The sequence below is a fragment of the Carcharodon carcharias genome, chromosome 19, assembly GCF_017639515.1.
Source record: "Carcharodon carcharias isolate sCarCar2 chromosome 19, sCarCar2.pri, whole genome shotgun sequence".
Lineage (NCBI taxonomy): Eukaryota > Metazoa > Chordata > Chondrichthyes > Lamniformes > Lamnidae > Carcharodon > Carcharodon carcharias.
In genome coordinates this window covers 106,665,458-106,680,510 of record NC_054485.1, presented here as the reverse complement: position 1 = coordinate 106,680,510, position 15,053 = coordinate 106,665,458, and the positions used below count along the sequence as shown (strand labels likewise).

Below are 15,053 nucleotides of genomic sequence, written 5' to 3'. Positions count from 1 at the left end.
CAGCAAGGACCCCAGCACCGAGCCCTGTGGAACCCCACTAGAAATGGACTTCCAATCACAGAAACATCCCTTTGCCTTCATCTTCTGCTTCCTGCCTCTCAGGCAATTTTGGATCCAACATGCCACATTGCCTTGGATTCCATGGGCTCTTATTTTCTTGACCAGTCTGCCATGAGTGACCTTATCAAAAGCCATGCTAAAGTCCATGTAGACCACATCAGATGCATTACCCTCATCAAATGCATTACCCTCATCAAAGCTCCTGGTTACCTCTTCAAAAAATTCAATCAAATTTGCAAAACATGACCTTCCCTTAACAAATCCAAAACAAAAACAGAATTACCTGGAAAAACTCAGCAGGTCTGGCAGCATCGGTGGAGAAGAAAAGAGTTGACGTTTCGAGTCCTCATGACCCTTCGACAGAACTTGAGTTCGAGTCCAGGAAAGAGCTGAAATATAAGCTGGTTTAAGGTGTGTGTGTGGGGGGCGGAGAGATAGAGAGACAGAGAGGTGGAGGGGGTTGGTGTGGTTGTAGCGACAAACAAGCAGTGATAGAAGCAGATCATCAAAAGATGTCAACAACAATACTACAAATCCATGCTGACTATCCCTGATTAATCCATGTCTCTCCAAGTGCAGATATATTCTGTCCCTCAGAATACTTTCTAATAACTTCCCCATCATCGAGGTTAGACTGGCTGGCCTGTAATTTCCTGGTCTATCTCTTCCTCCATTTTTTAAATAATGGGACAATCTTAGAAGTCCTCTAGTCCTCTGGCACCTCACCTGTGGCCAGGTAGGTTTTGATAATTACTGCTAGGGCTCCTGATATTTCTTCCCTTGCTTCCCTCAACACCTGGGATACATCTCATCTGGGCCTGTGGATTTATCCAATTTAAGGCCACTAAACCTGCTAGTACCTCCTCTCTCTCCCTCTATGTTAATTTCCTCTAATATTTCACAGTCCTCCAATCTATGTCTACACCTCCATTGTGGAGGCCAACGCAAAGTATTCATTGAGGACTGTACCCACGTCTTCTGGGTCCACACACACATTACCTCTATGGTCCCTAATTGGCCCTACTCTTTCTCTAATTATTCTCTTGCTCGTTATATACTTTAAAAACCCCTTTGGGTTTTCTTTCATTCTACCCACCAATCCTTTCTCATGCACTCTCTTAGCTTTCCTAATTTCCTTTTTAAGTTCCCCTCTGCACTTTCTATACTCCTCTCAGGACTCTCCCGTATTGAGCCCTAGGTATCTGCCATAAGCTTCTCTTTTTTCCTTAATCCTAACCTTTATGTTGCATGACATCCAGCGTTCTCCAGATTTGGTTCCCCCCTTTGTCTTTACGGGAAGATATTTGCCCTGTACTCTCGCTGTTATCTCCTTGAATGCTTCCCACTGCTCTGATACAGTTTTATCTGCAAGTAGCTGCTCCCGGTCCACTTGGGCCAAATCGTATCTCATCTTAGTAAAATTAGCCTTTCCCCAGTTTAGAACTTTTATTCCCAGCCCAACCTTATACCTTTCCATAACTAACCTAAATCTAATTGAGTTATGGTCACTATCTCCAAAGTGCTCCTCTACTGACATGCCTTCTACCTTCCCAGGCTTATTTCCGAATATTAGGTCCAGAACTGCCCTCTCTCTTGTTGGGCTTTCTACGTACTGGCTAAAAAAGTTCTCCTGGATGCAACTTAAGAATTTTGTTCCCTCCCTACCTTGCACACTGAAACTATCCCAGTTAATATTTGGGTAGTTAAAATCCCTTCCCCTTCCTCAACTTTGCAATAATGATATGGAATCTTTAATGTCCAGCTGGTAGGGAAGCCTGGACCCTCAGTTTGATTTTTCACCCCAAAAAAAAGCACTTCTGACAGTGTAGCACTCCCTCAGTATGACAGTGGGAGTGTCTCCCTAGATTCAATGAGTGGAGTGGGACTTCACACCACAGTCCTTTTGACCCAGATGCAAGAGTTGACTGTGGTCACCATGATTCAAAGCATTATAATGAATCATTTGTCAAACCACCCATGTTGTATTACTGCCCAAGGTGAATTTTTAGTCCACAGTCTATTGGGAACACAGGAGCAGATATAGGTTACCCAAGCTATAGCAGTGCTCTCCCATTTTGTTAGACATGGCACTGTTACTGTTTGAATATTGCTTCCCTATCTTTCCTCCATGTGCCTCTATAATCCCACTTCCAAAGTAAGGATTTACCTACCATTCACAAACTCTCACTGACTTGAAGTCTTAAGGACTGATTTTACAAAGCTGCATTGCTCACATACGACATGAGATGTGAGTTTTTTTGACAAGTTTAAATATAGCCTCATTCATCAGCAGAATGGGCTTACAGTGGTTGGAATCTGTCTTGGAATGAATCATTTGCATTCCCATTTCCGGTGTTCGGTTTGAGCAATGACAATGGAGTTGGATATCAGGCATACGATGAGCGGTCGATTCAATAATGATCACTTTGCCCTGCTGCCAGAGACACATTTCTGTCCCATGACTAAGGTCTCTAGGAATTCCTCTGAGATCCTGTTCCACTCTCACAACCATTTCTGGAAAGAAGGTTTCTTGGATCTCTTGAATTCTAAAAGGGGAAGGGTTCACTTCCCACCTTTTCTAACCATTTTAAATTATTCAATTAGATCTCCCCTCAAATCTGCCTAGAGTCATAGAATCATCATGGCATAGAAGATGGCCATTTGGCCATTGAACCCATGCAGGCTCTCTGTACAGCAATCGAGACATGCTTATGGTGCAAGTGTGTGTGTGTGTGTGGGGGGGGGGGGGGGGGGGTTGGGGGGGGGGGGGTCAATACCTGATGCATATTCCTAATGGGGGAGATCTTGGATGTTGAGATGGAGCAGGCTGCACAGAACCTGCCCATCTCCCTGATATGTTAGTGACAGATCCGATAATGAGACAATTAGCACAGAGCTCTATCACTATAGCCCTGCAAGTTTATTTCCCTCAAGACAAAGGGGCCTGGTGTCAATGTGCACAAATCCTTGAAAATGACAAAACATATTGAGAGAGTAGTTAGCAAAGCATATGGAATCTTGGGCTTCATCAATAGGAGATATTGTGTATAATAGCAGGGAGGTAATGCTGATATTTTGTAAAGCGCAGGTTCGATCACAACTAGAATATTAGGTCCAGTTCTCGAATGTCTGTCAGTGAATTACAGGTCAATAATTCTATCAGGCATCACAAATGACATCTCAAGCCAATTGTTTTTAAACTGGACTATATATAAGGCCATGAACCGCCTTCACTATTAGTGCAACACTTGACGATGTTGAGTGTTGCAGGGGTATTGAATTTGTAATCTTGTCCTAGATTTTCATCAATACTTTACCAAATAATAAGAGTAAATTTTTTAGGTTATTAGGTCTGATATATTAGCTCATGATGCTAATTAGACAATTTTGCATATATGGCTTAGGTTAGTTAGAAGATTAGCTATCCACACACACACTGTACAAGATGCATTCAGTCATTTGGAAGTTCAAAACGTTAAGCAATACAGGGAACAGGTCAACAAATGATGCCATTCAAATCTTATATACATTTTATATCTTCCATTCATTATGAAATAAGCTTTTTTGCTACAATTCCATAACTTTAAACTATTTCTTTGGGACACTAGGTGCCATTAGCTGTGAATTCAAACAAGTCTTCATGAATACATTTCCTGTGCGTTGACTTTTTTGAGTAGCTGGATCTTGGTGCTAATTAAACAGTGGGAGCTCAGGGCTAGAGAAGAAAACATTGACCCACATTCAGGACCCAGGTCAGTGTGCGATTAAATGCCAAGTTAAAGCCTCCTCTCCTACTCCTCTCCAAAGTCCCAACCTTTTTTAAAAAAAAGTCACTGTTATAGCATTGAGCATGACATGGAGATTTCCGTGTCTGTCCAGGCATGCTTATGGTGTAAGTGTGGGGATGAGGTCAATACCCGATGCATATTCCTAATGGAGGAGATCTTGGTTGTTGAGATGGAACAGGCTGTACCAGTCCAGCTTTCTGATATGCCAGTGACAGATCTGATCTTGAGAGAATTAGCACAGAGCTGAAATTAGACCTGAACAATGGGCTCCTCATGAGGTTTGCTGAACTATTATGGTAATTCCTGTGCTTTTAGGCAGCAGTCAAGATGCACACTTGGACAAACGTTTTATTCCAATTATTCCTTCCTCTGTAATGTCCTCCAAAGAATCTACAGCACAGAAACAGGCCCAACTGTCCCATGCTGCTGTTTAAAATCCTTGTGAGCCTCCTCCTACCTTATTTCATTTAACTCTATCAACATACCTTTTTATTCCTTGCACCGTCATGTGGTTATCAATCCTCTCTTTAAACCCATCCATGCTATTCACCTCAACTACTCCATGTTGTAGCGAGTTTAACGTTCTAACAACTTACTGAATTAAGAAGTTTCTCCTGAATTCACTATTGAATTTTCTGGAGGTTGTTTTATGTTGATGGTCTGTAGTTTTGGATTCTGCCACAGGCGGAAAAATTTTCTCCATGTCTTCTCCAAGTTTTATCTTTTCTAGGGAGAGAGCTTATCCAGTCTTTCCGGATTAGTAAATCTTCCAAGTTCTGTTTATCATCCTTGTGAATCTCCATGGTCTTGATATCCTTTCCTCAATATAGAAACCAAAACTGTGCACTGAACTGCAACTGAGGTCTTAACTGATTTATTACCTGCCTTGCACCTTACCACCCAACCACATCTATTCATGTATTTCTCTCTTTTGTTCATTCTTCTTATTGTTCCAACTATTCTTTACCTATTCCTCTACATTTGTACAAATGCTCCAGATGGGTCTCTGTGTCATTCAAAGAAATTAGTGTCAGTCACTCACATCAAGCCCTCACAGCAATCTTAATCGAAGCATTAATGCACTTTGAAATAGGGTTAGTATCTTCATGGGGACCTTGTTACCGGTTCCATATGCAATCAACAACAAAAGCTTGAATTTAAATCATGCCATTAACATCATAAAACATTCCTAAATCTTTCAAAGGGGAATTGAAGGACTATGCAAACTAATTGGGATAGTCCATTGAAAGAGCCATTGCACATGTAATGGACCAAATGGCCTCCTTTTTATTCTGTAGGATCCTACAAGAGAGATAGCAAGAATGGGGATACTGTCTCTCCTACCATATTTCATCTTACTGATGAATTGCTGTTGTTATGATGATGCCAACATGGTAACAGCATTTTAGCCTGGTTCCCGATTTACACGGTGTTGTTGCAGTTTCCAGTATATCACCCTGAATAAACCATTGGAGATGTGGTCAAGATATGTTTACTTCAATCCTGGGTATCCCTGGTTGTGTATGTGTATCAACACCACAGCAAATCAATGGAGTTGTTTATCTATATCTAAGAAAGAAAGAACTAGCATTTATATAGCATCTTCAGCAACCTTTCATAACCCTCCTAAAGTGCTTTACAGCCTGTAAGGTACTTTTGAAGTGTACCACCTGAGAGGGCAGATGAGTTCTTGGTTTAATGCCTTATACGAAGTATGGTACCTCTGACAATGTTGCACTACCTCAGTGCTACACCAGGAATGTCAGCCTGGATTACATGCTGAAGTCTCCGTAAAGGGGCTTGAACAGCTAATACGTTTGTCACAAGTTGCACCTTCATCCCTAATTGAGAAATATCATAAGTTCATCTCATTGGTTCCTAAACTTGTTGCTTCAAAATTATTTTGGATGCATGGTCATTAAAACATTGTGAAGTGGATGGAATTGTGCCTGCAAATACACTGGTGAAATAGTTCCATTAGAAAAATATTTAATTTATATTGGCACAACTAAAAAAAAGGAAAATGTAACATTCATTGATAAAGAAAGAGTTGCTTTTCCAGTGTTGTTCCCGACATCAGGATGTCCCAAAGCAAATTGCAAATAACAAGTGTAGTCATTTTTGTAATGTGGAAAATGCAGCAGCCACTCTGCTGTTTGTGTAGTTTGCTGTGCACAAGGTGGTAATCTGATTTTTTGGGGGATGCTGTTTAAGGGGTAAATATAGGTCAGAACAGCTGAGAGATCGTCCTTGCTCTTCTTTGAATGGTGGCCGTGGGATCTTTTACATCCACCCCTGAAGGCAGACGAGGCTTTGTTTTAAAATCTCATTGGAAATGACCGTACCAACTGCAAGTAAAGATTTCCTTTCGACAATCCTGTGATTCCCAACATGGTGAACTGATTCATGAATGAGAGCCAAGTGAGGCTGAAGGCCCTGACCTATTAAACAACCGATGCATGGTTTTTGCCATTCTATGGGTGGACACAGCAGACTGGTGTAAATCCTCCCGTCATTTCAATACAAAATCATGGGAAATAAGAGGGGGTTAAAATTTGGCTTCAACATTTCAGTTGACAATTTGAAAGCTCTGCAGCATTGTGCACCTGTATGTTGCACTAAAAGATACAATTATACATGTGCCCATTTCAATCAACTAATTCAAGTGTGCCTGGAGCCTGTCTGTATTTATATAAAGCCTGTAGCTAAATGTGTCTCTCTCTGTCTTGGGTAACTTTTCAATGTACTGCCCAGTTATAAATATGGCATCACTGATCACCCACCCATGACTGAAACCATCCAAAGCTCATTGTGGCTGAAATGAATGTAAACCAATAATCAGGAAATTTCTACAAGTAGTCAATCCACAACACCAGCATTAAGCCTGGGAATTGAAAATCAGCACTTTTCTCTCTGCTTCTCTTTCACTCTGCAAAGCACATCCACCTGAAATGTCTCTCTCTCTTATCAAGAGCCAGAGGGGAAATGAGGAGAATATTTTCTTTTACGTAGTGAGTTGTGGCCTGGAATGCACGGCCTGATAGTGCAGTGGAAGCAGATTCAATAGTAGCTTTCAAAATAAAATTGGATAAATGATTGAAAAGGAAACATTTTCAGGGTTACGGTGAAAGAGTGGGAGGCTTGGACGAATTGGACAGCTTGTTCAAAAAGCCAGCACAGGCATGCCAGGACAAATGGCCTTCTGGTGCTGTATAATGTTATTGATATCTGCTTTTCTGCAGGGTGTAGAGACCTGTATCTCTCTTGAGTCTATTTCTTTGTCTCTGGATATATAGGTATCAAATTGGATCCAAATGAAGTTCCTTTCTCTATTTCTCCAGCAAATATCAATCCTAATCCACTGGAAGTTTCCACTGGAAGTTTGCCTCTTGTCTCTTATTAGATTGTCTCTGCCTTTGGCTTTGTGCAGTATACAACTATCAGTATTGATCAGAATTTTTTCTTTCCTCTTCTGTCTGTAAAATCATTTTCATCCCTCTCTCTTTGCACAAGATATGCCTTTTCCGCACTGATTCTTCATTTCAATGGTAAAAGAGAACCTGTTGCTAGCTAGCACCCATACTGCTCAAGACCCCAACGGTCTCCCGACAATATGGACATATCTGTATCTATCAGAACTTTCAACCTTTCTATCCCTGCCTTTCTGCAGAATATCCCCAACTGCATTGGTATAAAATGTGTCTGTCATATAGCAGCAAATCCCTATTTACATCTCTAAAAGGTCTGTCTGTCTCTGGTCCACAGTGTTTCTCTAGCTGTATCTAATGAAAGTCCCTTTCTCACTCTGTGCAATAAATACCTGTTTCTTTAACTCTCCCTCTCTCTATAGTGTGCCCCTCTCTATCTACCTAGACTCTCTCTATCTGCAATATACCTTACCTGTTATTTACCTAGCCTGTCGACCTTTCTCCTATTACATCTAAAGTCTCTCTGCTATTTGCATCTTTTATCTTTTTCTTTCGGCAGTATATCTTTCTGCATCTAAAGTCATTCTCTCCCTGCAGCATATAAATCTGTATCTATCTAAAATCTCTCTCTCTCTGCATTATGTCTCTTTCTGTATTTATCTAAAGTCGCTCTCTCTCCCTGCACCACATCTCCTGATGCATATCTGGCTGAAGTTTGCCTCTGGCTCTGAACATCACGGTCCTCCCCCTCACGAAGCCCATCCATTTGCGGGAGAGCTGTTACTCACATGGGCTCTGCGTATCCCCCCACGTCAGACTGATTGTAGCTTCTGGCATGTTTCTACATGACTGCACCCCTGCATCAAAATGCAGATGCCTGGCCTGTACCGTTATATTTCCATTATTTGAAAAAAAAAACCCATTGCCTGCCGGATTTAACAACAGTGCGAGCACGGAGCTGCAGTGCAAAATAAAATCACAAAATCAGGAACCTAAATGTACGAACAAGTGGATTTAAATCCCTTACCACCCATGTCCTGCAACTAAACTCCACATATTGCTTGAGTAATGATCCTTTGTCTGTTTTATATCAGAGATGCTCATCCATTTCGGTGGGCCAGATTTCAATGAATCTGAGAATAAAGCTTCGCTTGAGGCAGCGAGGCCACAGAGATGGTTAAGGCCCCGGTTCATTGGCAAACAAGCAAATAACTGAAATGAACTAAAGGAGGAAGGGGGGAGGCTGGCCCTGCTCCTTAACCAGGGCTGTCCTATCCCATTACTGCTGGCAGGGGGAGAGATGATGAAGATCCCTTTGCTTGGGAGTGTTTGATAGAATGTCAGAGCTGGGAGGGAGGCCGGGGCAAAGATGCACAGGGATCCTGTCCACCCCCTTTCTCACAGCAGGTCATGGGGAAGTGCTTCCTCGCCCAGTGCATCCAAAGCGAAGACACAGAGAAAGCATAAGGGTGGACAGGAGCCTGGTATTCTGGCAAAGCACCAGGAGTTAGTGTGGCTCTGAAGAACTTCCCTCTGGACGTAAACAGCCAGGTTGTGGCCCAAATGTCAATACAAAAGAAACAAAACAGGAAAAGTAGTGACTGCACAGCGGGGAAAGCACATATCCTGCTAATCCCAGAACATCAGCGCACTAATTCTTTATATCAAAGCGTTAACGGTAATTGCGATTATAATACGATGAACACCGCGTTGCTTTGACTGACAGGTCGCATTTTTAAACTGCCACATAATTAGGAGTCTTCCTGTAATAATTCAACATACATCTCCCCACTCCGCTAAGCCCAGCAGCACATCCAAAGCAAGAAGATTAATTTGGGTTTGTAACAGAGCCAGCGTCACTAGTATAAGGGAAAACAATTTTACCTGCTTTTTCAGTAGCCATGGTCTGTGTGCTAAAACAAAATTTTAAAAAGATGCTGGAAGCCTCGTAATCGTTGGAACAGAGGCTGAACAGGAAAAAAAAAACAATCATCAAATTAAATTGGTAAAATGAACTGCTTTTTCTGTACCCATCTTCTATCAGTTGGATCTGTGCATAGTTGCTCCCTCAACCTCGCCTGGCAACCGCATCTCTTATCTGTCCCGCCTTCTCCTTGCTCCTGCTCATTGGTGCTAAAAACAGAAGGACGCGCCCTCTGTGGTAACTCGCCCTTTCTGATTGCTCCGTCACTACATTAATCACTAGGAGGGTTGTTTCTCTCCTGTTGGTTACACTGTACTGGCTGTCTCTTTTAACCCTTTGCCTCCCCCACCAAGAGGTCCCAGTAAGATACACACTGGTGGCTGCTGTGTGGGGTCTCCTTCAGCTGATGTACAAAGCAAGACGCCCAGCTAAATCAGTCAGCCGTGCCAAATGTCACTTATTCGGTCTTACCATTATTCATCTTGATTTTTGAATATTATTTCACTGTGTATCACTAAACGGTAACCTAGCATAGAATTGATTGGGGACTGATATCAATCAAATGATTAAAGCAGTCGCATGAAATTTCCCTTTGTATTATTTTAGCAGCAGTAATTTGTATTTATACAGTGCTTCTAATTCTAAAGTACTTCACAGAAGCTTTATCAAACAAAATTTGACATCGAGCCACATAAGGAGACATTAGGGCAGGCGGCCAAAAGTGAGGTTAAAGGGAAGTTTTAACAGTGTCTTAATGGGAGAAAGAGAGGTTTAGGGAGGGACTTACAGACATCAGGGCCTAGACAGCTGAAAGCATGCCACTAATGCTGGAATAGTTAAAGTCGGGGATGTGGAAGAGTCAAGAATTGTAGGAGCTGAGATATTTCAGAGGCTTGTAAGGCTGGAAGGGGAAAGAGTTGAATGGGTAGTGTAAAAATTAAATTGAAAATTGGCTACGTTTAGGATAGACAAGTCATCTGGTATTAAGGCTTGCATCCCAGGCTGCTAAAGGAAGTGGGGATGGAGATAGAAGGACGGCTTGCCTTAATCTTTCGATCTTCCCTTGATATGAGTGAAGTGCCAGGGGATTGGAGAGTGGCAATTGTGACACCCTTCTCCAAGAATGGGTGTAAGGACAGTCCTTGTAACTGAAGGTCAGTTAGTTTCATATCGGCGGTAAGTAAGATTTTAGAATGCATAATCAGGGGAAAATATCAACAGGCGCTTGGAGAGGATTAAGTTAATTAAGGAGAGCCAACACAGGTTTATCGAAGGCAGATTGTGCTTGACTAATCTAATGGAATTTTTGATGATGTAACATAGAAGATTGATGAAGGGAATTAAATGGCTGTTGGCAATATGAATTTTAAGAATGCATTTGACAAGGTACCACATAAAAGGCTGGTTTCTGGAATAGGACAGTCAGTGTCCCATTGGATGAAAAAATTCGCTTAAGGATAGCAAGCAGTGAACTGTGTTAAATGTTTACTTTGCAGACTAGAGGATGGTAGACAGAGGTGTTTCCCATGGTTCACAGCTGGGACCACTGCTGTTTTTACTATATAGAAATGATTTGGACGTTGGAATTCGGAGTAAAATTTCAAGATTTGATGATGATACCAAACTCGGGAGTAGAGACAAGCAGTGAGGGAGTTGTTGGGGTGTTGCGGGGTTGCTGACAGGGGTACACGTGAATCAATTTTTGAAGGTGGCAGAACACATTAAGAGAGTGATTAGCAAAACACATGAGCCTTAGTCTTCATAATAGAGGCATTGAGTACAAAAGTAAGGAAGTAATGTGGAACCTTTATAAATCTCTGGTTAGGATCCAATGAGATTATTGTGTCCAGTTCTGGTCACCACACTTTAGGAAAGATGTGAAGGTCGTAGAGTCATAGAGTTGTAGAGGTCTACAGCACAGAAAAAGGCCCTTGGACCCATCGAGTCTGCGCCAGTCAAACAAGTACCTAACTATTCTAATCCCATTTTCCAGCACTAGGCCCAAAACTTTGTATGCCATGGCATTGCAAGTGCACATCTAAACGCTTCTTAAATGTTATTAGGGTTTTTGCCTCTACAATCCTTTCAGGCAGTTTCAGATTCCCACCACTCTCTGGGTGAAAAAATTCTTTCTCACATCCCCTCTAAACCTCCTACCCCTTACCTTAAATCTATGTTCCCTGGTTATTGATCCCTCTACCAAGGGGAAAAATTCCTTCCTCTCTACCCTATCTATGCCCCTCAATTTTATACACCTCAATCATGTTGTCTCTCAACCTCCTCTGCTCCAGGGAAAATAACCCCAGTCTATCCAATCTCTCCTCATAACTAAAACTCTCCAGCCCAGGCAACATCCTGGTAAATCTCCTCTGCACTCTCTCTAGTGTAATCACATCCTTCCTATAATGCGGATTCCAGGGCTGCATGCAATACTCTAGCTGTGGCCTAACCAGCGTTTTATACAGTTCCAGCATAACCTTTCTGTTCTTATATTCTAAGCCTCGGCTAATAAAGGCAAGTATCCCATATGTCTTCTTAACCGCCTCATCTACCTGTCCCGCTATCTTAAGGGACCAGTGGACACGTACACCAAGGTCCCTCTGAGCCTCGGTACTTCCCAGGGTCCTACCATTCATCGTGTATTCCTGTACCTTGTTTGTCCTGCCCAAGTGCATCACCCCACACTTATCCGGATTAAATTCCATTTGCCACTGATCAGCCCATCTGACCAGCCCGTCTATATCCACCTGTAATCTAAGGCTATCCTCCTCACTATTTACCACCCCTCCAATTTTTGTTTCATCTGCAAACTTACTAATCAACCCTCCTACATTCAAGTTAAATCATTTATATATACCACAAACAGCAAGGAACCCAACCCTGTGGAACCCCACTGGACACAGGCATCCAGTCACAAAAACACCCTTCAGCCACTGCTTCCTGCCACTCAGCCAATTCTGGATTCAATTTGCCAAATTGCCTTGGATCCCATGGGCTCTTACCTTCATTATAAGTCTTTCATGCGGGATCTCAGCCTTGCTGAAGTCCAAGTAGACTACGTCAAATGCATTGCCCTTATCTACACACCTTCAAAAAATTCAATCAAATTGGTCAGACACGACCTCTCCTTAATAAAACCATGCAGACTGTCCTTGATTAATCCCTGCCTCTCCAAGTGTAGATTAATTCTGTCCCTCAGAATTGCTTCCAATAGTTTCTCCACCACTGAGGTTAGACTTACTGGCCTGTAGTTCCCTGGTCTATCCCTTCCTCCCTTCTTGAATAATGGTACCACATTGGCTGCCCTCCAGTCCTCTGGCACTTCTTCTGCGGCCAGAGAGGTATTGAAAATTATTGCCAGCGCCCCTGCTATCTCCTCCCTTTCCTCACTGAACAGCCTGGAATACATTTCATCCGGGCCTGGAGATTTATCTACTTTTAAGCCTGTCAGGCCACTTAGAACCTCCTCCCTTTCTTTGTTAATTTCTTTAATACTATCACAGTCCTTCTGCCTGATTTCCATACACACATCATCCCTCTCACTTATGAACAAAGTAATCATTTAGAACCCTACCTACATCTTCTGGCTCCACATACAAATTACAGCTATGGTCCTTTATGGGCCTTACTCTTTCCCTAGTTACCCTCTTACTCTTAATGTACTTGTAAAATAACTTTGAATTTTCCTTAATTTGACCTGCTAATGTTTTTTCATGCCCCCTTTTTGCACTCCTAATTTCCTTCTTAAGTTCCCCCCTATTCTTTCTATACTCCTCTGGGGCTTCCATTGTTTTGAGCCCTCGGTATCTGCCATAAGCCTCCTTTTTTCTCTTTATCCAATGCCGTATATTCCTCAACCTCCAAGGTTCCCTGGATTTGTTGGTTGCCCTTTGTCTTTACCAGAATATGTTGGCCCTGAACTCTCCTTATTTCCTTCTTGAATGAGCCCCATTGCTCTGATGCAGATTTACCTAAAAGTAGCTGCTCCCAGTCCACTCTGGCCAAATCATATCTGATCTTATTAAAATCGGCCTTCCCCCAATTTAGAACTCTGATTTTTGGCCCATCCTTGTCCTTTTCCATTCCAACCTTGAATCTAATGCAGTTATGATCACTATCTGCAAAATGCTCCCTCACTGATACCTCCCCCACTTGCTTCATTCCCTAAAATTAAGTCCAGGACCGCTCCATCTCTTGTAGGACCTTCTACGTACTGGCTTAAAAAGCTCTCGTGGATGCATTTTAAGAATTCCGCTCCCTCTAAACCTATCACACTATGACTAACCCAGTTAATGTTGTGGAAGTTGAAATGCCCCATTATTACTACCCTATTATTTTTACACTTCTCTGAAATTTACCTACATATCTCCATTTCTATTTCTGTCTGACTATTTGGGGGCCTATAGTACACACCCAGCAATGTGTTTGCTCCTTTTTTATTTTCCAATTCTACCTACATGGCTTCATTTGAGGAGTGTTCTAAGATGTCATCCCTCCTTACTACTGTTATTGATTCCTTGATCAATATTGCAATACCCCCTCTTCTTTTACCTCCTTCCCTGTCTCAGCTAAAGACCCTATATCCTGGAATATTGAGCTGCCAATCCTGCCGCTCTCTCAACCATGTCTCTGTGACAGCAATGATATCATACTTCCATGTGTTAACTTGTGCCCTCAACTCATCTGCCTTATTTGTTAGACTCCTTCTGTTAAAATAAATATTTTCCAACCTTCCCAAACTCCCTTGTGCCTTAACTGGCCTATAATTTCTATGCCTTCCAGACTCAGTTGCTCTTTCTTTTAATTTTGGCTGTGCATCTCCCCCTGCTGAACCTCCTGTCAGGATCCCATCTCCCTGCCTTGAAATGGTGCAGAGCAGATTTTGCAGAATACTTCTACGGATTGGGGCTTTTGGTTACAAGGCTAGGCTGGAAAGGCTGGAGTTGTTCCAGCTTGGAACAAAGGAGATTGAGGAGGGATTTGATAGAGGTGAACAAGATATGTTAGGCCCAGACAAGGTGAAAAAGGAAAAGCTCTTCCCATTAACTAATGGTACACAGACTAGGAGACACAGATTTAAGATTTTGGGCAAAAGGTGCAGGGCAAATGTGAGGAAGAACTTTCTTACACAGCGAATGGTAACGGCCTGGAACTCTCTGCCCATGAGGGTGGTGGAAGCAGAAACAATTAACGATTTCAAAAGGAAATTGGATGGGCACTTGAAGCAATGAAACTTTCAAGGCTACAGAGATCAATCAGGAGCGTGGGACTGAATGGATGTCTTTGCAGGGAGCCAGCATAGACTCGATGGGCCGAATGGCCTCCTTCTGTGCTGTAAATGACTCTGTGACTCTGTGCTGAGGTAGAGTTAGGACCTGCCTCCTTGCCCTGCTCCTGAGAGTTGAAGACATTGGCAAGCCACCACTGAAAAACAACCAAGCAAATGGCTCAGGATGAAGCAGAGGCAGACAATGAGCCAAGGAGCTACCTTCAGGCACAGCACACGTGAATGAATGGAGGGAATTACAGAAAAAGGGAGGATTTGACCTATTTAAAATAAGCTGGTTAATGACTATGTTAAGATGCCATTTTGAGGAATGTCACACGAATGGGTTAAATGTAACAGTCACAGAAAAACTAAAAGAAAATAGGTTTCTAATCTGTGTCATTTTAATCATACATGTCTCTCTTAGCTTGCCCCTGATGTTGACAACTCATTCAACCATTTATTTCTATTTGCAATCAGTCACTGGCCTGTTGTTAATGGGCAATATTAACCCTTTCATACAGTCTGCCAGTGTTGGAATGATACTTCCAACCCACTGATCCAGCAGGACTTGCCCTACAACCCAT

The 15,053-nt window shown here is 42.4% G+C and overlaps 1 protein-coding gene across 1 annotated transcript in view; it reads right to left on the bottom strand.

The window, feature by feature from the left end:
• Positions 1-15,053, bottom strand: part of LOC121291315 (proline-rich transmembrane protein 1-like) — a 43,439-nt gene that overhangs the window by 19,302 nt on the left and 9,084 nt on the right. The window contains exon 2 of the mRNA XM_041212387.1: positions 9,161-9,243. Within this exon, the coding sequence (XP_041068321.1) occupies positions 9,161-9,243 (83 nt within the window). The remainder of the gene's footprint in view (positions 1-9,160; positions 9,244-15,053) is intronic.